The 21,967-nt window shown below is 35.6% G+C and overlaps 1 protein-coding gene across 2 annotated transcripts; it reads left to right on the top strand.

Annotated features, from left to right (window-relative positions):
- Positions 1–128: 128 nt before the first annotated feature.
- Positions 129–20,628, top strand: LOC121422706. Of its 2 annotated transcripts, XM_041617875.1 has the most exons (5): positions 129–280; positions 10,859–11,247; positions 12,143–12,500; positions 14,945–15,346; positions 18,344–20,628. In XM_041617875.1, the coding sequence occupies exons 2-5, from the start codon at positions 10,996–10,998 to the stop codon at positions 18,553–18,555; spliced, it is 1,224 nt and encodes a 407-aa protein (XP_041473809.1). In that variant the 5' UTR covers positions 129–280; positions 10,859–10,995; the 3' UTR covers positions 18,556–20,628. The 2 variants fall into 2 exon arrangements, with proteins under 2 accessions (XP_041473809.1, XP_041473808.1); XM_041617874.1 differs by lacking the exon at positions 129–280 and having other exon boundaries at positions 10,717–11,247.
- The last annotated feature ends 1,339 nt before the right edge of the window (positions 20,629–21,967 follow it).

Raw genomic sequence — 21,967 nt, 5'->3', positions numbered from 1 at the left:
TGCAATTTACAGCTGCAAGCTTCGAAAGGTGGCTACTTTAACCTGACAAGCCCATAATATCCAGTCACGGTGGAGTGAGCTTTCGATAGGACAACTGTACTGGCAATATTATCGCAGTATACGGATAGTGTATCGAAAAAATGATACGTGTATGTTGCCAGGACGTGCACAAGTTTTACTCTCCAACAATACACTGCATGCTCTCGCGACTCCAATTTGCACAACATTGATTGGGTTGTTCCTCGGCAGTAAAACCGGAAGTGTGTCATTTTAGATATTAGTAAGTAATTCGAAGTCTCATATCTACTTCATTCCCAATTCAATTACTATTTTATACTTTTTTCTACTTCCAGCTATTAATGGAAAGCCAGCGGGGGTTTTCTGGATCTGGATATCACTGCTAGACCATTCTCAATTCTTTTTATTTTGAAAACTTAATGCCTTGGTTCAAGTGAATAGGCGGAACCTGTGTAAATTTGACTGAAATATTCGCAATGACATTGCTTGTAGATCTGGGAGTATTATATATAACATTTCCCGGCATTATCCTATCAATTTTGTTAGATCCTCCGATAATTCTGCCCAATATTAGATCTATTATATTGTTGTAGCGTGCAATTTTATAATTTCTGGGTATATTTTGTATCCCCTCTGTTTCGGGATCGGTTAATTGAGTTTAATGCTATACAAGCACTGCAAGTGCTAAATCAGCACTTCATTTTTTACAGTGTATTCAATGTTTATACTTTTATACTGCTGGTAAAAGCCACCAACCCATAGACGTAGTAGTAGAAAGAAGTTGTAGTAGAATTAAAAGTAGTAGTAGTAGTATAGTAGAATCAGAAGTAGTAGTATCGAAGTATTAGTGTTTCGGGTATGTTTTTCCCCCCGGGGGACATATTCTGGAAACAACTTGTTTAGGGGCCAAAATGTGTAAATAAAGCCTGCGAAAACTTGTGAAGGGGGTTATTTTGCACACAGAGAAATACTCGTTAGGGGGTGTTTGGAAATAATTTGGCCGCGCGTGTGTACAGCAATACATTTGAGTGCCCCCCCCCCCCCGCGAGTAGCAGCAGCAGTAGTATAGTAGTATTAATAGTAGAAGAATTAAGTAGTAGTAATAGTAGCAGTAGTAGTATTACTAGTAGTAAAATTAGTAGTAGTAGTAGTAATAGAATTAGTAGTAGTAGTGGTAGTAATAGAAGTAATAGTAGTAGTAGAAGTAGTAGTAGTAGTACTACTACTACTACTACTACTTCTACTGCGCAGTAGTAGCAATAGTAATATTTGTAGTAGTAGTAGTGGTAGTTGTAGAAATTTCAGTAGTAGTAGTTGTAGTAGTAATAGTACTAGTAGCAGTATTATTAGTAATAAAAGTGTGCGCTATGAACGCCTAGCTTCGGAGGAAAAATATAGGAGCGCCTTGAGCACCTAACAAGGCGGATATGTGCGCAATATAAATATCCTATATTAAGTAGTAGTAGTAAAAGAATTATTATTAGTGGAAGTAGTAGTATTAATATAAGTGATAGTGGTAGTAGTAATAGTAGTAGTAGTAGTAGCAAGAGCAATATTGGTAGTAGTAGTAGTAGTAGTAGAATTAGTAGTAGTGGAAGTAGTAGTAGAAGAAATAGTAGTAGTAGTAGTAGCAGTACTAGTACTAGTAGCAGTAGTAGTATTATAAGTAGTAAAAATAGTAGCAGTAGTAGTAGTAGTAGTAGTAGTAGTAGTAGTAGAAGTAGTAATAGAATTAGTAGTGGAAGTAGTAGTGGTAGTAGTAGTAGTAGCAGTAGTAGCAGTAGTAGTAGTAGTAGTAGTAGTAGTAGTAGTAGTAGTAGTAGTAGTAGTAGTAGAAGTAGTAATAGAATTAGTAGTGGAAGTAGTAGTGGTAGTAGTAGTAATAGAATAGTAGTTGTAATAGTAATAGTAGAAGTAGTAGTAGTAGTAGTAGTAGTACTACTACTAGTAATAGTAGCAGTAGAAGTAGTATCCTACTACCACTAATAGTACTGTATTTGTTGTAGTAGTAGTAGTAGTAGTGGTAGTAGTACGAGTAGTATTAGCAATTATAGTAATACACTGTAAATGCTAAACTAGCACTTCTTTTTTTACAGTCTAGTAGTAGAAGTAGTAATAGTAGTAGTAGCAGTAATAGTTGTTGTAGTAGTAGTAGTAGTAGTAATAGTAGTAGTAGTAGTAATAGTAATAGTAGTACGTACTAGTAGTAATAGTAGCAGTGGTAGTAATACATGTAGTATTAGTAATAGTATAGTAGTAGTAATAGTAGTTGTAGAAATAGTAGTAGTAGTAGTAGTAGTAGTAGTACTGGAAGCATCGTGGTGTAGCGGTTCTGACTCTCGCCTTGTAATCAGAGGGTCGTGTGTTCGAGTCCCACCATGACCTAGTGTCCTTTGGCAAGACGTCAATCCACACTTTGCCACTCTCCACCGAGGTGTTAAATGGTTACCCGGTAGGATGTAAAAGCCTATATGTAGTATGCCTAGCAATTGAGCCTGAGTTGGAACTCTTGTTGGAATGCGCCCCAGGGAGTGGAGATGGTGCATACACTGTATGCGGGCATGCAAGGATCTGATGACCGGGGTAATAATGTGTCTGTAAAACGCTTAGAGACGTCGTTCCGATGTATCAAGCGCTATATAAATGCAGAATATTATTATTAGTAGAGCAGTAGCAGTAAAGTACATGTAGTAAAAGTGTGCGCTATTAACGCCTAGCTTAGTCGGGTAATATAAGAGCGCCTTGAGCACTTAACAAGGTGGAAATGTGCGCAATATATAAACCCTATATCAAGTAGCAGTATAGTAGTAGTAGTAGTAGTAGTAGTAGTAGTAGTAAAATAATTATTAGAAGTGGTAGTAGTAGTAGTAGTAGTAGTAATAGTAGTAGTAGTAGTAGTAGTAGTAGTAGTAGTAGTAGTAGTAGTAGTAGTAATAGTAGTAGTAGTAGTAGTAGTAGTAGTAGTAGTAGTAGTAGTAGTAGTAGTAGTAGTAGTAGTAGTAGTAGTAGTAGTAGTAGTAATAGTAGTAGTAGTAGTAGTAGTAGTAGTAGTAGTAGTAATAGAAGTAATAGTAGTAGTAGTAGTACTACTACTACTACTACTACTACTGCGCAGTAGTAGCAATAGTAATATTTGTAGTAGTAGAAGTGGTAGTTGTAGAAATTTCAGTAGTAGTAGTTGTAGTAGTACTAGAAGCAGTAGCAGTATTATTAGTAATAAAAGAGTGCGCTATGAACGCCTAGCTTAGGAGGAAAAATATAGGAGCGCCTTGAGCACCTAACAAGGTGGATATGTGCGCAATATAAATACCCTATATTAAAATAGTAGTAGTAGTAAAAGAATTATTATTAGTGGAAGTAGTAGTATTAATTAAGTGATAGTGGTAGTAGTAATAGTAGTAGTATTAGTAGTAGTAGTAGAAGTAGTAGTAGTAGCAATAGCAATATTTGTAGTAGTAGTAGTAGTAGAATTAGTAGTAGTGGAAGTAGTAGTAGAAGAAATAGTAGTAGTAGTAGTAGTAGCAGTACTAGTACTAGTAGCAGTAGTAGTATTATAAGTAGTAAAAATAGTAGCAGTAGTAGTAATAGTAGTAGTAGTAGTAGTAGAAGTAGTAATAGAATTAGTAGTGGAAGTAGTAGTGGTAGTAGTAGTAATAGAATAGTAGTTGTAATAGTAATAGTAGAAGTAGTAGTAGCAGTACTACTACTACTACTAGTAATAGTAGCAGTAGAAGTAGTATCCTACTACCACTAATAGTATTTGTTGTAGTAGTAGTAGTAGTAGTAGTAGTAGTAGTGGTAGTAGTACGAGTAGTATTAGCAGTTATAGTAATACACTGTAAATGCTAAACTAGAACTTCTTTTTTTACAGTGTAGTAGTAGAAGTAGTAATAGTATAGTAGTAGTAATAGTAGTTGTAGAAATAGTAGTAGTAGTAGTACTGGAAGCATCGTGGTGTAGCGGTTCTGACTCTCGCCTTGTAATCAGAGGGTCGTGTGTTCGAGTCCCACCATGGCCTAGTGTCCTTTGGTAAGACGTCAATCCACACTTTGCCACTCTCCACCGAGGTGTTAAATGGTTACCCGGTAGGATGTAAAAGCCTATATGTAGTATGCCTAGCAATTGAGCCTGAGTTGGAACTCTTGTTGGAATGCGCCCCAGGGAGTGGAGATGGTGCATACACTGTATGCGGGCATGCAAGTATCTGATGACCGGGGTAATAATGTGTCTGTAAAACGCTTAGAGACGTCGTTCCGATGTATCAAGCGCTGTATAAATGCAGAATATTATTATTAGTAGAGCAGTAGCAGTAAAGTACATGTAGTAAAAGTGTGCGCTATGAACGCCTAGCTTAGTCGGGTAATATAAGAGCACCTTGAGCACTTAACAAGGTGGAAATGTGCGCAATATATAAACCCTATATCAAGTAGCAATAGTAGTAGTAGTAGTAGTAGTAGTAGTAAAAGAATTATTAGAAGTGGAAGTAGTAGTAGTAGTAGTAGTAGTAGTAGTAGTAGTAGTAGTAGTAGTAGTAGTAGTAGTAGTAGTAGTAGTAGTAGTAGTAGTAGTAATAGTAGTAGTAGTAATAGTAGTAGTAGTAGTAGTAGTAGTAGTAGTAGTAGTAGTAGTAGTAGTAGTAGTAGTAGTAGTAGTAGTAGTAGTAATAGTAGTAGTAGTAGTAGTAGTAGTAGTAGTAGTAGTAGTAGTAGTAGTAGTAGTAGTAGTAGTAGTAGTAGTAATAGAAGTGATAGTAGTAGTACACTGTAAAAAATGAAGTGCTAATTTAGCACTAACGGTGCTTGTATAGTGACTGCACTACGAGAAATCAGCACTCGTAGTGCAGTCACTATACAAGCACCGTAAGTGCTAAATTAGCACTTCATTTTTACAGTGTAGTAGAAGTTATAGTAGCAGTAATAGTAGTAGAAGTATACTTCTACCACTACCACTACTACTACTACTAGTATTTGTAGTAGTATAGTAGTAGTAGTAGTGGTGGTGGTAGTAGTGAGAAGTAGCAGTTATAGTAGTAATACATTGTAAAAATATAGTGCTAATCTAGCACTTCATTAAGAGTGTTGATAGTAGTAATAGTAGCAGTAGTAGCAATAGCAATATTTGTAGTAGTAGTAGTAGTAGTAGTAGTAGAATTAGTAGTAGTGGTAGTAGTTGTAGTAGAAGAAATAGTAGTAGTATAGTAGTAGTACTAGTAGTAGTTGTAGTTTTATTAGTAGTAAAAGTAGTAGTAGTAGGTAGTAGTAGAATTAGTAGTAGTGGTAGTAGTTGTAGTTGAAGAAATAGTAGTAGTAGTATAGTAGTAGTACTAGTAGCAGTAGTAGTAGTAGTAATAGTAGCAGTAGTAGTAGTAGTAGTCTACTACTACCACTACTATTACTAGTATGTGTAGAAGTAGTAGTAGTAGTTTTATTAGTAGTAAAAGTAGTAGTAGTACTAGTAGTAGCAGTAGTAGTAGTAGTAATAGTAGCAGTAGTAGTAGTAGTATACTACTACCACTACTATTACTAGTATGTGTAGTAGTAGTAGTAGTAGTAGTACTGTAATAGAATAAGTAGTGGAAGTAGTAGTGGAAGTAGTAATAGAAGTAATAGTAGTAGTAGTAGTAGTAGTAGTAGTAGTAGTAGTAGTAGTAGTAGTAGTAGTAGTAGTAGTAGTAGTAGTAGTAGTAGTAGTAGTAGTAGTAGTAGTAGTAGTATACTACTACCACTACCACTACTAGTATTTGTAGTAGTAGTAGTAGTAGTGTTAGTCGTAAGAAGTATTAGCAGTTATAGTACACTGTAAAAAAAAACGAAGTGATGATTTAGCACTTACAGTGCATGTACATGTATAGTGCTGATTTTTTAGTTGAAATTTAAACTACAAAATCAGCACTCGTTGTGCAGTCACTGTACGAGCAATGTTAAATGCTAAATTAGCACTTCATTTTTGTACAGTGTAGCAGTAGTAGTAATACTCTTAAACCTCCAAGGTGCACTGTAAAAATTGTAGTGCTAATTTAGCACTTACAGTGCTTGTATAGTGACTGCACCGCGAGTGCTGATTTTCTAGTGCAAATTTAAACTAGAAAATTAGCACTCATAGTGCAGTCACTATACAAGCACTGAAAGTACTAAATACTAGTAAGCACTTCATTTTTACAGTGTGTTTACTCGCTTTAATCAACTTTACAACATCGATATGCCACAGACTTCCAAATTGTTCACTCTTCCATTACGAATCACTATTGACACCAGACTTCGAATCACACACTAGAACATTTTGAATAACTTAATACCTACAAATGAATGGCTTACAAAGATAGAAAAGAAAACCAATGCATTATGCTCTTTTTGCAATGCGACACCCGAGACATTGGATCATTTGTTTTTTGCATGCCCTAGAATAGCATCCTTTTGGAACGCGTTGCGTATGAGAGTGACTGACTTTAATCCTAATTATTTCCTTTCACGAGATACTATTTTATTTGGATTACTAAAGTAGAACCACTTAGTCCATCCACCTTAGCAATTAATTTTCTAATTTTACTTGGTAAACAATTCATTTTGCGATGTAATTACCAAGAGACTCTCCCTAGTTTAAAACAATTTAATTAATATCTTTTATCTTATAAAGTTATTGAAGAAATTACTGCAAAAAAAAGAAATGTTATGTAGTATGAATATAACTTCCTGTTATCCTTTCAGTCATTCACCCTCACTTGTTTACAAACTCCCCCAATGCCATCTTAGAATCCCCAAACCCCCAATACCATTTAACTGCTAAGCCTTGACCATAAAAGACCAACCCTCAGTGACGTCAGCTAACTTCATGGAAGAAGTATGACTCACACTCCAGCCCCAGTCACTTGCACAGAGCATCACCACACCCTTGATACCAGAGAAAGTTTGATAGACAGTGACCTGTAGACCAATCAGATCAAGTTTAGATCACTCCCACCTTTAATAGTTACACCCCCAAAACAAATGATATAAATAAGACTTCTTGATTATTAGAAGAGGATAGAGAAGAGAACACCAACGATAGAATACTAGACCCACACTCATCCAGATAGACTGACTGACTTCAAGACTTAGACGTCCATCGAATATTATATTAACTTCACTCCGAATCTTAATCTTATACTTCGAAACTATTATATTCATCGTCTCCTGTTATATCTGAATCTTCATGTACTTCGAACTGTAGCTGAATATTGATAATTAAATAAATTGTGATTTGAACTGTATAACTTTCTACAAGTTTCTTCATTACGCTTCAATAATCACCGATCCCATTCCCCAACACGACATGGTGGAGAACCGGTTTTAATAATATACTTCAAAATTATATTACATTCATCTTCCTGTAACACGACATGGCGGAGAACCCGGTTTTCTAATCGAGAAACACTTAATTTTCATCATGGATATGTGCTTCGAGAAAAGACTGAGAATTGCTCTCATAAAAAGACAGTTAAGATATCATTCATCCTACGAGTGTTAGCACCAGCATGATCCAATGTTAGAACCTGAGCTACACTGGATGACAAAAATCAACGACTACAATTACCACACTACAGAAACACACAGACGGAAGACAAAGACGGATGAACAGACGGAAGATACAGACGGAAGAGCAGACGGAGGAACAGTAGGACAAGGACATCGATGACAACACAGATAACAATGAATCTAACTGGAAACATGACAAGACGCCATCGTCAACGCCAAAGACGCAGATCACCACTACAACAACATAAATCTTGAACTATAGAATGAATGACTTTGACTCTTCCCCCGAATATATCAAACACCGGACATTACTTTAATTGTGCTAAGACTACATTTTAATCATTCTTTTGAGTTATCTTCTTTATCTCTAATCGGTAAGTGAAACCATTTTCTTTATTGTTCCACTGGCATATGAGAGAGTGCGAGAGGCTTTTTATTGTACACAGTTACATTAATTTGTTATGATAACATCATCTTTATCCTTTGATTTGACATTGGAAATAGCAATATTTGACAAACACTGACTCTAACCAGTCTCATTTAAAATTGACCACGATGAAAATTAAACCACCTTTAAAACTTAAGACGAAGTCATTGACATTGACAATTCCAAATACTGAGCTAGATAAGGATTAACTAAGTTTATGTAACATGTGATATTTCATTATTTCTCAAACAACATTGGATGTGATGTAATCAAGGTAGATGATATAATGAAGCAAGAACGTTTTATATTTCAATCAAAATCGAGATGATGTTGTATTTGGTTAACATTAACATGTAAAGCAAAGCATTTTCCAGTGATGAATGATACTGGACTACACATAGGCCAGATGTGTCAAGAAATACGATTTTATTTTGGTTTTATTTTTTTTTTTAGTATTTCGCCGCTTTGTGTATAGCATGAAACTTGTCAAGTTTGAATGTACTTGAAAATGACCATTAAGACATTATCAGAGCAAATTAGGAGTGAAACTCATATAGAAGATTTGGTGCGTAATCCTATGACATAAATATACTTCGGAATTTGAAGTGAAAATAGAAGCACATTTCCCTATGATGAGGACGCCCACCGCTCACAAATTGATCGATTTATATAATATTGTTGTGGAGTGTATAGAAACTACTTTGGTGACATCACTATTTTCTGAAATCTTACAAGTGTGAACAGACCCTTAGAAAAAAAAACTAATCCTCAACACAAGGCAAGCTTTACCCCAATCCACCTGTTTTATTACAATATCCAGACAAGTTGACATGTACAATGACATTAATGCCATAAATGACCATTACTGAGAATTGCCCTATGACCTTTAAATTCCATCGAGACCACTAAAGTTTACTGTGACCTACTGACCAATTTTTCAGACAATGGTATTATATATAAATAAGTGATTGTTTTAATGTTTTGCTAAATGTGTGATATGTATGTGATTGAATTAGAACTTAGTAGTAATTGTTAATAATGTGTTTAATTAAGTTTAGAACAGTATATATATTTTATTGAACAAATATTTATCATCGCAAGGTTGATTACCAAGATAAGTTTGAATTTATACTTGTCATAATGATGATATCTATCAAGTTTGAAAGTACTTGTTTATTTTGTTCTTTTATAATATGAATAAGGAAAGATATTCTCCAACAGGATAGGAATGATAGTAATGATTGAATTCTATGTTGATTGCTTCATTTGAATGAAGTACATAATGGGCCTTCCTAACATAGAGAACTGTCAATTCTAGAGCGCACCTGTTAACTTTCCGCTAATTATCATGTTGATCAGATGCTAAGATTTATATAGCATACATATTTTTTCTTGTTATTACTGTTATTGCTTGAACTAATTTAGTGTTATAGTTAGAGTGAAATTGATCTTTATTCTTCATTAGATTGAAGGAGTTTGTACTATGTAATTAATGAATATTGATTTAATAATAATTGCTGATTGTTTCAAAGTGCATTTATAAGTCTGCACGAGTCAATGTATATAGTATCATTATTGGTTGATCAGTTGATTTATTTACTTTATTTCAATATTTTTTTGTGAATGTATTCGATGTGTTAGTTATACCTTTAGTTTAAGTTGAATTTAGTAGTATGAATTTAATCCTCTTAGTATAAATAGTACGTGAGAGAGAGAGTGAAGTACAGTGGACAATTGAGATACACTATTTTGGTTTCACTCACTTTTCAAAATATCCTTTGTAATGTATCTGTATACATTTTCCCAAATGAGGAGAGGAGCCTCATTTTCCAAAGAAAGGGGATGTTATGTAGTATGAATTTAACTTCCTGTTATCCTTTCAGTCATTCACCCTCACTTGTTTACAAACTCCCCCAATGCCATCTTAGAATCCCCAAACCCCCAATACCATTTAACTGCTAAGCCTTGACCATAAAAAGACCAACCCTCAGTGACGTCAGCTAACTTCATGGAAGAAGTATGACTCACACTCCAGCCCCAGTCACTTGCACAGAGCATCACCACACCCTTGATACCAGAGAAAGTTTGATAGACAGTGACCTGTAGACCAATCAGATCAAGTTTAGATCACTCCCACCTTAAATAGTTACACCCCCAAAACAAATGATATAAATAAGACTTCTTGATTATTAGAAGAGGATAGAGAAGAGAACACCAACGATAGGATACTAGACCCACACTCATCCAGATAGACTGACTGACTTCAAGACTTAGACGTCCATCGAATATTATAATAACTTCACTCCGAATCTTAATCTTATACTTCGAAACTATTATATTCATCGTCTCCTGTTATATCTGAATCTTCATGTACTTCGAACTGTAGCTGAATATTGATAATTAAATAAATTGTGATTTGAACTGTATAATTTTCTACAAGTTTCGTCATTACGCTTCAATAATCACCGATCCCATTCCCCAACACGACAGAAAAACAAACTCAATAAACACAATGTAAAATGGCAAAACATAAACAAGTATTTTTCCATTGCAAAAATTGTAGCCACTGTAGATTAATATTTTGTGTTAATCGTCTTTTTGTGACTGTTTTATCTTCTGTTCATGTTGTAGTGGTGTTAGATGGTTTTGTAGTAGTTGTAGACGTATTATTATTATTAGTAGTAGAAGTAGTAGTAGTAGTAGTAGTAGTAGTAGTAGTGATAGAATTAGTACGCTGTAAAAAAATGAAGTGCTATTTAGCACTTAGAGTACTTGTATAGTGACTGCACTACGAGTGCTGATTTTCTAGTTTAAATTTGAACCCTGTGTGATGTTTCTCTATGAATAATATTGTACCCACTTGTATTATCCACTGAGTTATTAATTTTTCTGTTTGATGCAGGTTCTTATTTTGGTAATTCTCTTGTAATCGATTCCAGTCCATACATCATCAGATGAGCATTATCATTCCCTAAGTATCTACTAACCAACTGGTTCATCAATGTCAGGAATAGAACAAAGTTTTAAAGAGAGGAAGAGATGATGAGGAAGAGTGGTAAAAATTTGTATTTCGACTGCAGCGACGATGATGATGATGATGTTGATGATGTCTACTATGATGCACCAGAAGAACCGAATGATGTCTCAACAACGTCGAGCGAACGAAGACGGAAAAAACAGGCGGAAAATAAGTCAAATAAAGTACAAGCACCAATGAAATTTCATTTTAGTACCCAATCCTTTGGGAGATGGAGAACAGGATCCAATAATGGAACATCTAAACAACCCCGGGTGAGTAACGGCACTGTGCAATGTCATGTCAAGATGATTCCATTCAATTCAATATGTTTCCAAACATGCCAAAGGTTATAAGCATTAATAAAACTTACAATTTTAATCGGATGTACGAACTCAGTAAGCGAAACTTGTAACGAGTGCATCGTAGAAATATAAAGACAATAATAATATTTAAAAAGAAAAGATTAAAGAGGATGAAAACAAAATTATATAGAAGTGCAATACATACAAGAAAGGGAAAAAATGAAAAATGAAACCATGGGGTTAAACCTAACTCTAACCCTCAAATGAAACAGTCCACAATTATTCAATTGATGTTTTAATTAATCTCGTGATATTGGTATGACTCCTAATTCATAAAGATAATTGGTTATCTACATTTTTAACGACACTTTGTTTGCTTGTTTTATTTCAATACGATCGAAAAACCTTACTATCAGCCGAGAAGGTTGTTTTTCAGCAAGTCCGTAAAAATCAAGATACAAAAAATATAAAAACAACAAAACAAATTTATACAGTTTTTATAGCATTAGTAATAATTAATAACACGCACATACATACATAAAAACAAACACACACACACACAAATACATCATCTTAATGTGCTTAGAACAAAATGGATTATTCGTTTGATATGCCTCTGATAAAAGAGGACAGATTTACTTAATTCCGTATCAGATGAGGAGGTTCATTAAAAATCTGCGATGCGTTATAAAGAGTTCTTAATTTCAAAATGTTTGTATTTGGTTTATATAAAACTAATGTTCTTTCTATATTTCTTAATGACTATGAGCTAGTTTTTGTACATAGCCTGGAGCATATAAGATCAGGTGTTAGATGATTTAACAGTTTGAACATGGGAGTTATACTACATCCTTCTCATATTTAGAACGTTTCTAGTCACTCGCGAGAAACCGGTTTTAGTTATAAGAAGGATATATCGGATTCCCCCACTGGCACTCAGACAAGAGCAGGTGTGTTTCACTTTGATGCTGGAGGACCGTCTAGCTCTACAACGTCAGAACGGGACACAACACGACCGTCTGCCCTCGGCACCCGACCACCAACCATCGGCACCCGACCACCAACCATTGGCACCCGACCACCAACCATCGGCACCCGATCATCAAACATCGGAACCCGATCATCAACCATCGGAACCCGATCATCAACCAGCGCAACCCGATCACCGACCAGCGAAACCCGGCTGCAGTCACACATTCCTGAAAAGGGTCATCAGTCTAAAGGTGTGAAAGTTTTTTTCTTTTTTTAATCATACTTTTATCTTATAATCGGATTGTAACAGGTGGTAAATTCTGACCTAAAATTAGCCGCTTCAGATCCTAAATTGGGAATATCACAACTGTTCACAAAACATGCAAAAGAGGAAACATGATACATGTACAACGTCAGGGTCGCGTTTCATGAAGATTCGTTATAATAACAAACGCACACTTTATATAACAAGTTTATTTTAGCCAAGATCCATATTTTATTTTTTAATTTCGAAATAGACACCAGAAATGAAATACTCGGAAAATGTGTTTTGCCCAATTGATCGTGGGCCCGGCAGCCGCTGTCCAGCTGTGCAGATCGACCAGTCTCTCTCCCTTTAATTGTTGAACACCAAACAGGGTAGCAGGCAACTCCCATCTTTTAACGTCTTTTGGTCTGACGCGGCCGGGGTTTGAACCCCCGACCTCGTGGTTGTGGGACGAACGCTCTACCAACTGAGCCAACACACCGGTTGAGGGATTTTTGGTAGCATTTAAATGTTATTGCAAATTTGTTATTATAATAAGTTTTATGAAACGGATCCCTGAGTCGTGAATGAATCATTGATGAACAAAATCCGTACCGAATATGGGCAATATCTTATCAAATTCATCGATATCGTTTTTCTTTATACATGTATCAGAACATGACACTTTCAATCCTTCGTTTATGCATACTTTTCTTTTCACATTTTAATGAAGAATTTTTGTTTCTATAATAGGAACAGGGCGAATATTCATAAAGTACTTTATAATGTTCACTTCACATTAAGGCATTAAATAAAAATATACTGATGTTCACCCAATATGAAGTGACATCGATATGATTTAAATTGCCACTTTATTCAACATTAATAAGATCATGGGGTCTTTTTTTATTATTTATTATGTTCTATTTGCCATTTAAAATATCTTGGTCTGGAGAGAAAACTAAGCTCGATTCTCATTTTTATGCCACTGGGATATCATTATGGTATCTTAGTTTGGACTTATATTATAATTTTTAAAATAACCGGATCTGGAAGAAGACTTTGCACTTTTGCGCTAAATGAACGCATTACTACAGGATTTTAGTTTAGAACGGATTCGCCAAAAATCCCTTCAAATTTATTACATTTGTGGGTAAAGTCATTATTACATTTGTGGGTGGTAAAAAATTATTACATTTGTGGGTAGAGTGCATTATTAAATTTGTGGGTGAAATTATTACATTTGTGGGTAAAGTGTTATTACATTTGTGGGTAAAGTGTTATTACATGTGTGGGTGTTGTGAGAGTAACATCCCCCCCTCCAAAAAAAAATCACGCCAAGAAAAAAAGAGAAAAGGAAAGAGAGAAGAGAAAATATGATATTATTTTTTGAACATTTTCTGAATATTCTGTTAAAATCTATCACAAACTTAAAAATTTCACAAAAATTGAAATATTTACTTGCTCGCTCGATAACTTTAATAAATTTTGCCGGATACGCCATATCCAATCCAATTCACTTACATCATCCGCTTCCCCGTATACATGTACTATATCTCAAGCAAAATTTTGAAACCTCTGCAATTACTTTTATTTGAAAATATTATGTTGATTCATATTAACCCCCAAAGTATTAATGATAGTACACTCTAAAAAATGGAATGTTAAATCAACATTTTGAAAGGTTGGAGGAGTGACAACATTTTCTAAATGTTGCATTTACCACTTTAAATGGTTCCACCCAACACTTAAAATGTTGGATTTAGCTTTATACAAAGTTGGATGTAACATTTGGAAAAGGTTGTCACTCCTCCAACCTTTCAAATGTTGATTTAACATTCCATTTTTTTAGAGTGTACATTTTGTTATGCTTTGTGTATTTTTATAATTCTATTTTGATACTGTTATGTTTTATGTTGTTTTTAATGTAAAAGTTCTGTACAATTCAGCTCTTGCTGCGAACAGTCTTTGAATAAAATACCATTATTATTATTATCTTGCCCCCTCATTTTTTTTTTGCTCATTACGCCACTGATGATTGTATTCATGTGGCACCATCTGAGTGAAATTCTTATTCTACCCGTAAAAGCATAAAAAGGAGTGTCATATTGAACATGAGTTGTCGTGAAATTTACTTTGGCCTAAACTGCAAAGGAATTTGTCATAGCCTTATCTTTTTCGTTCTGATCAGAAGTAGTTGACACTTTTTAATTATCAGGTAATTCATTAATATGGGAGAGTCCTCCCTGGTACATAAATTGACGATTGTTGGCAACCACGTGATCTACGTTTGATTACCTTACAAAAAAATCGTAAAACGCGACTGTCATACTCGGTGAAATCATTATCTCTGACAGTGCATTTTGCAGTACATGATTATAAGTATACAGCATAGAGATCTCTATGGTGTATACTTTCTTTACACATTTCCGTTAACATCACAAACAGCTCAAACATCAGTTCATGAAGGTGTCGCCTCCAACAGCAAACCAACGTCTAAATTAGCGGAGCGAAAAATCAAGCCATCTACATTTTCTTCAAGTCTCTCCGTTGGGATGCAAACGAGATCATCCAAGCCTGTCATCTTTATCTGTACATCCTATGGACTCCACAGTATCAAAGGGCTCACTGAAATGGTTCAGAATTCGGTGAAACAATGTTACTCTTCTTGCGAGATCAAGGAGACGGAGCTGCCTTACAGTGGATTAGATGACTTTAAGTTTCCTTCAGAGGCAAGCAAAAGAGATGCCATGATCCTCTGCCATTCGGTGAATAACAGAGGATTCTCCATCACTGATGTTCCCAACTCACTTTACAACGTTTTTCTAAAGTACTGCAATCAGCTTTTTGGTAAGCAATAATTGTGACACGTAGTTTTTACTGTGCCCACTTAAGGTAGAGGGGGATCACTTCGGTGTTCTTTCCAACAAAAACACGAAAACCATTTCTCTGAATTATCCAGTACCACACATCTTTGCTACCACATTATGTGAATATCCCCGCCAACCATCCCTAAGAATTTACAAATGGTAATTTGATGCAGGATTCTACTGAAGCATTAAAGCGACGATTGACTTCCCGAGATGGAGAGATATTTTTTCTTACCAAGTTGGCTTACTAGCCTTATTATTTTTACACGAAGAGATATATTCCAAGTCAAATATGTGTCAACATAGCGAGATACTTTGTAGAAATTATCTTGCCATGTCGACATCATGAGGCTTTTAGGTCGACGTGGCAATATACGTATCTCGTCCATGTATGTAAGCAGGGGTGGCGATCCTTTGGGCGGGGGGGGGCACAGTGACACCTACTTTTTTAAGAACTGAAAAACTGTCATTTTTACACAAGAAAAATGCCCCCCATGAACGTGTACTGTGCCCCTTTCACCTGAAGACCCGTTTTAGGTGTTACCAAGTGCCCTTTCTCGTATAAGTGCCAGTCTTTACCAAAATTGCCTACTCTCGAACGTGTTCTGTGCCCCTTTCATACTTGAAAACGACCCGTTTTATGTCCTTTGCAAGTGCCCCTTTGCCTTCTTAAAGGTGCCCTTTCTCGTATCAGTGCCCCTTTTTACCCAAGAAAAGTGCTCCTCACGAACATGTTCTGTGCCCCTTTCACATGAGAAGGACCCGTTTTATGTGTTAACGAGTGCCCCTTTGCATTCTCATAGGTGCATATTCTTCAGATCAGATATCTTTTCGTGCCAGATGAGCGTCCGGTTCCTGTATTTAGCGTTCTGCTTCATTCTGCAAGTGCATCCTTTAATCGAATAATCCCTTTCAAATATAATTAACCCCTTCGCTACTTCCTTTTCTTTTGATAATGAAATTCATCACATTTAGCCTCTTATTAAATGCACTTATTAACTTTTGATAAATGCCCGTTTTGTTTCCTAGTTTGTTAAAAATGTTCAGATGGCGTCCCGTTTCCGGTTGAACAAGTGTTCCTGATTCTTAAATTGATGAATTTCACATATCTCGAGGAATACCATGCGGTTGTCGACAGGAACAAGCGGCGTTTACAATACTTTGGCCTCGTCTGCATAGCAGAGCGAGACTATATGCGCCGTTTTTCCGACAGCCGCGGCGTCGTCAACATTGAAATCTTAACCAAGGTTAAGTGTATGAAATGTCATCATAACTTAGAAAGTATATTGTCCTAGTTCATCTAGTTCATGAAACATGTGAAACTTGGATACATGAGACACAAGGGTATTCAAGTAGTACTGAACATCCTGCCTGAGTTTCAGGTCACACGACCAAGGTCAAAGGTCCCTTAAAGTCAATGAACTTAGGACATGTTATCGAAATCTTAACGAAGGTTAAGTTTTTGAAATGTCATATCTTAGATTTAAGACCTAGTTCATGTAAATTAGGCATAAGGGTAATGGTTTATCACTGAAGATCCTGCCAGAGTTTCAGGTCACATGACCAAGGTCAAAGGTCACTTAGGGTCAACGAACTTTGACTATGTTGGGGGTATTTGTGAAATTGTCATCATAACTTTAAAAGTGCATGGATCTAGTTCATGAAACTTGGATATAAGCGCAACCATGTATCCCTGATTATCCTGTGCGAGTTTCAGGTCCCATGGTCAATGAAGGTCAACGGTCATTTAGGGTCAATAAACTTTGGCCATGTTTGTGGAATTGTCGTCATAACTTTAAAAGTTTATGGATCTTGTTCATGATACTTGGACATAAGAGCAACCATGCATGTATCTCTGAATATCCTGTGCGAGTTCCGGGAACATGACCAAGATCAAAGTTCATTTAGGTCGATGAACTCTGGCCGTGTTGGGGGTATTTGTAAAATTGGCATCATATCTTATGGATTTAGTTCATGAAACGTACATGTAGACATAAGGGTAATGGGAGTATAAATGATTGTTTTTTTTTTACACATTTTAGGTCACACGATCATGGTCAGAGGTCATTTTGCATCAATTGACATTATTACATTACCGTACATTATTATCATATGAATGTTTTCCTTTGTGAATAATTATTCAATAGCTGTTTTCAAAGTCAGCACTGCTGCTATATCGAGTCTCGTAATGCAGGCGACACTGCCAGAGGCGTTCCTTGTAAGAATAATCCTACGAGTCGTAAGTTTCATGAGCCATGTGGGGTAGTTAAGATAGTGCCCTTTTCGAAAGAAAAGTTGCAATTTTCCCCTGCCTCCCCCCCCCCACTTGAATTCGCTCCGCCACCCCTGTATGTAAGATAAAAAGATTATGTATGTAAGATAAAATGTTCCGCCATCAAGTCAATGGTACCTGAAAGGTTGCCATCGGATTCTTTGACGACATCTACTGTAATTAAGCAATTTCGCAAACCTGTAAATTGACTGCAAATCCATGTCGAGCCTGTCACACCAGGGGACCGTTTGTCACAAAGCTGTTCGTAAGATAAGAGCGACTTGAAGAACGACTGGAGATCCTTTCTCACGCGCTTAACCATCGCAAATGAATATCCATGTATTATTTACCACAAGAAAGGATGATCACCAGTCGTTCTTAAACATGTTAAAGTCAACAACGAATTACAGCTTAAGGAAACGACCCCATGCAGTTGTACAAAATACGCCAATTTCTCTCCAGGCAATAATTTCATTTTCCTTATTATGAAAATAAGATACTTATAATCACAAATTCGAGCAGTGTTCTGAATTCCTCTTTAATAAGATTAATCATTCACGAGGTTGCATTGATTTACTGATTGATAATCATCAATCTATTTGTTGTATTATCAAACTTGTTTAAATCCAGTACTAAATTTTTAAAAAAATCCAAAGTTGAGATTTTCTTTAAACTCTATCGTAACATTGCATATTTTACTTACAGGTAAGGATCGCGTGGCCGTGATCGTACACGACTTCGAATGCAGTCAGGAAATTCTTACAATCAATCTCCAGCAATTCGAACGAACGCAGCCTACTGCTTATAAATTGGCGGGCTTCGTCGCTCTTGCGGAAGATCTCAACACATCCGATGCCAGACTCTGCTACTATCCAGAAAGTCCTGGCCTAGATTCTTTTGTCAGAAAATTACGCTGAATGCGATTTGACATTAAATGAATTGTATCTGGACATTCTTCACCACATAGGGCAACTGCAAGTTTAAGAGTGGTGGACTTGCGAGAGTGAAAACCCTGTCAAATCCTTGGAATGAGAGTCAATTCATTGATTTTTTGCGTTACCGCTTCTCTCTACCATGTCTACATGACATCAATGTTTATATTAACCAACTTACCATTCGAAATACCTTCTTTATAATTATTGGATTGTTCTATTTAGATATTTCTCATCAAAGGAGATCCATAACTACTTTAGACTTCATTTCTGATATGTGTACGAAATTGATGTGTTACTAATTAAAGTCACTTTGAATCTACTTTGACAAAGCTTGGGAGGTGACGTCATTATAAGAGCTTCTGTTTTGCTCGTCGGATGTTTCATTCACATTCAATTCTCAGAAAATGAAAAAGCGATTTGTTCCAAAATCGGATCGTCGACCAGTCGTAAGGTGTGCGGCGGCCTTTACGCATACAAGTTGATGGTGGAATGCCTTCTCTTTGAACACGATACGAATGAATATTGTTCATCTCAAGAAATGGACAAATTGCATTTATGTACATAGACCTTTCCATGTTTTGCAGGGCGGGAGGTTAACTGTCTTGATTACTATTGGTGCTGGAGTATGAAAATCGTCTCGATATTGAAAATTATAGTCCACATGCAACCATTATGTGGCCCAACACCATGACTGTATTTGGTATGTCACTTGGTTTACTTAAACTAATATTTTCTCATGTTTTTTTGTCAACTTGGCACTTTGTAAAGAGTTCTGATCAGCGTTGCATGATATTTGCAAAAACACCAAACGTATTAAGGTATTTCTCATCGGTTTGAAAAAAAAAAGATTGCAGTTATTTGTTCGGTAAATAAAACATGTATCTATAGCACCGGCCCTAATGTGAAAACAATAGTGTTGGATACATTATCGCAGAGCGCATAACAATGTTTAGTGGATTCGAACTCGATCAAAGTTTCGATTTAAGTATCTCACAATCTGAAGAAGACTTCTGACAATTTATTCTTAAACTTCGTGCGATTTGAGATTTTAAATGCGAGAAGTTGGCAGGACAAATAACACAAAATCATATATTCATAAAAATAATATTCGAGAACTTTTTTGATTTGGGTTTGATTTTTGTCTTGTGTTCTCTGTCCACGAAGAAGGTAACAGACTTGTGGCAAATTAATGTTTATTAGACGAAGCTTGTATCGGAATTAGAGATTAGAAACATTTACGTCTCTCATAATATTGAGAGTATAACACTTGTGATAGTCTTATAGGTCATAGTAACATCACATACTGTGAATAATCGTGAAGAAAAAAAATCACATACTTCTTTCATTTTTAGAATCTCGTGTGAATGAGAAGTTTATTAAAGCACAAAAATGCTGTACATAGATGTTAAGAATAAATTGTCATCCTAATAAATCTGAAATATGTACTCGAAATATTGAACAATTTGTACATGCTGGAATTTCAATTTCGTGACTGCGTAATTATGACGTCACGCACGTGTACTAGTTTCATGAAGATGAAAATGTATATCAATGTCGACGTATAATTTCTCTGGTGGCGTATATTATGTATAACTTGGGGAGAGAGGACAAACGGAAAATCAATTAATAAAGTTGTGTATTTCCTCATCTTTACTTGTATAAAAAATGATGTTAAACATATAAACTTAAATATCACCGCCTTGTTGCCGTTTACAGTTTGTTTTTTTAAAGAAATTCATCAACATATCACGAATCTTAACTTACCGTAGATAATTATGTTATAGCATCATAGATTTGTTGATGTAAACAAAAATGAATATCACTACGTAACAATAACAGAAACCAACAGAATTACCATAGTTTGTCAGACAATAGTTTCTTTTAATGATACTATGTATAGTTTATCATTTAATTTTATAAGTGACAGATGATATATAAGTGATTCAAACATTTTGTTTGATGTCTGAAACTTTTTATATTTTAAGGAGTGAATAAGGAGTTGGATTTTGGAGTGATCCAATCATCTAAGTGGTCAAATATAATAATTGAGGCAATTATTGATGGTAAAAATAGCAGTCAAAAATTGAATCATCTACTGGAATTTGTTGAAAATTGAAAGTATTGAAAGTATGTTATTTCAAGATTACTGGATGAATCATAATATTCATGGATGGTAAATAGCAGTACAGTAACTCCAAAATGGGGTTCAAATTATGAGGTGTGTCATATAAATAATGAATTTACCTTCTAATTCTGAGAATCAGTGATTTTATCAGACTAATTCTTGAATTAAGGTTTGTATGATCATGGTGATACAAATCAGAGTTGTCTGGTTCTGAATGTCCTGAAAGAACTCTCTGACTGAGAAGCGATAAACCGATACACTGCAAAAACTCTGGTGTTTATTTAACACCGGCCCGGAATCTATATGTCCACACCAGAAAAGTGTTAAACAACACCAGTTTCGGTTTGGTCTAACACCAATTAGGATCAAAACAGCATCGGTTTGATTCCAAACTGGTGTTGTTTCAATACTTCTCTGGTGTCGACATATATAGTTTCCGGGCTGGTGTTAAATCAACACCGGAGGTTTTGCAGAGTAGGCCCCGTCTTACAAAGACTTTATCCAATCAACCTCAACTATAATTATGGAAATCCATCTCGTATTTTTTTTCCTACATGAAATTTCCTTTGTAGGCAAAGAGAAGCACAGTGCATTTTGAAGAAAACTATGAATGTATGAATAACTAGAAAACACTTTGAACAAAATGTTTTTTTAGATGTTGACACTGTTGGCTTGCCATAGTTGTGGTTGATCGGATCAATTGCAAATCTTTGTAAGACGGAGTCCTGCATACAATCATTTTAAGATTTTAACCTTATATAAATAGAGACTTCTCACTATCTTCTTTCTCTTTCTCGCCTTTCAATTTCAATCTCTATATCACTCCTTCATCCAACAGTCAAACCACTTGATGAATCAGACATAATAGCCTCATCTATATGTGGATTATTACTGAAATAATCATTAAGTAGTTTCTGTGGAGTGAAACAGGTTCATCATTTGAAAGGTTATAACTGTGCTTTATTGTATTGTGTGGTCTTTTACCCCCACAGAATTGTAATTACTTTTTTTAGTTATCATCAAGCATGACAATAAATGCAACGGGTTTATACTGACACTTCGAATGCAAATTTTCCTTTTTCCTATTTTGCTTTCCATTCCCCTGTTCCCACCCCATCTCGCCCCCCCCCCCTCACTCATATTTCTCTCTTTCTCACATAAGCACACGCCCTCACATACACTTCCATAAGATTATCATTGCGTTTGTGCAATCGACTTGTACCAAAATAAGGAAACGGGATTCAAAATATATGCAAAACTGCACATTTT

Source organism: Lytechinus variegatus, chromosome 10 (genome assembly GCF_018143015.1).
Source record: "Lytechinus variegatus isolate NC3 chromosome 10, Lvar_3.0, whole genome shotgun sequence".
Classification (NCBI taxonomy): domain Eukaryota; kingdom Metazoa; phylum Echinodermata; class Echinoidea; order Temnopleuroida; family Toxopneustidae; genus Lytechinus; species Lytechinus variegatus.
This window is presented reverse-complemented; position numbering and strand designations above follow the sequence as displayed.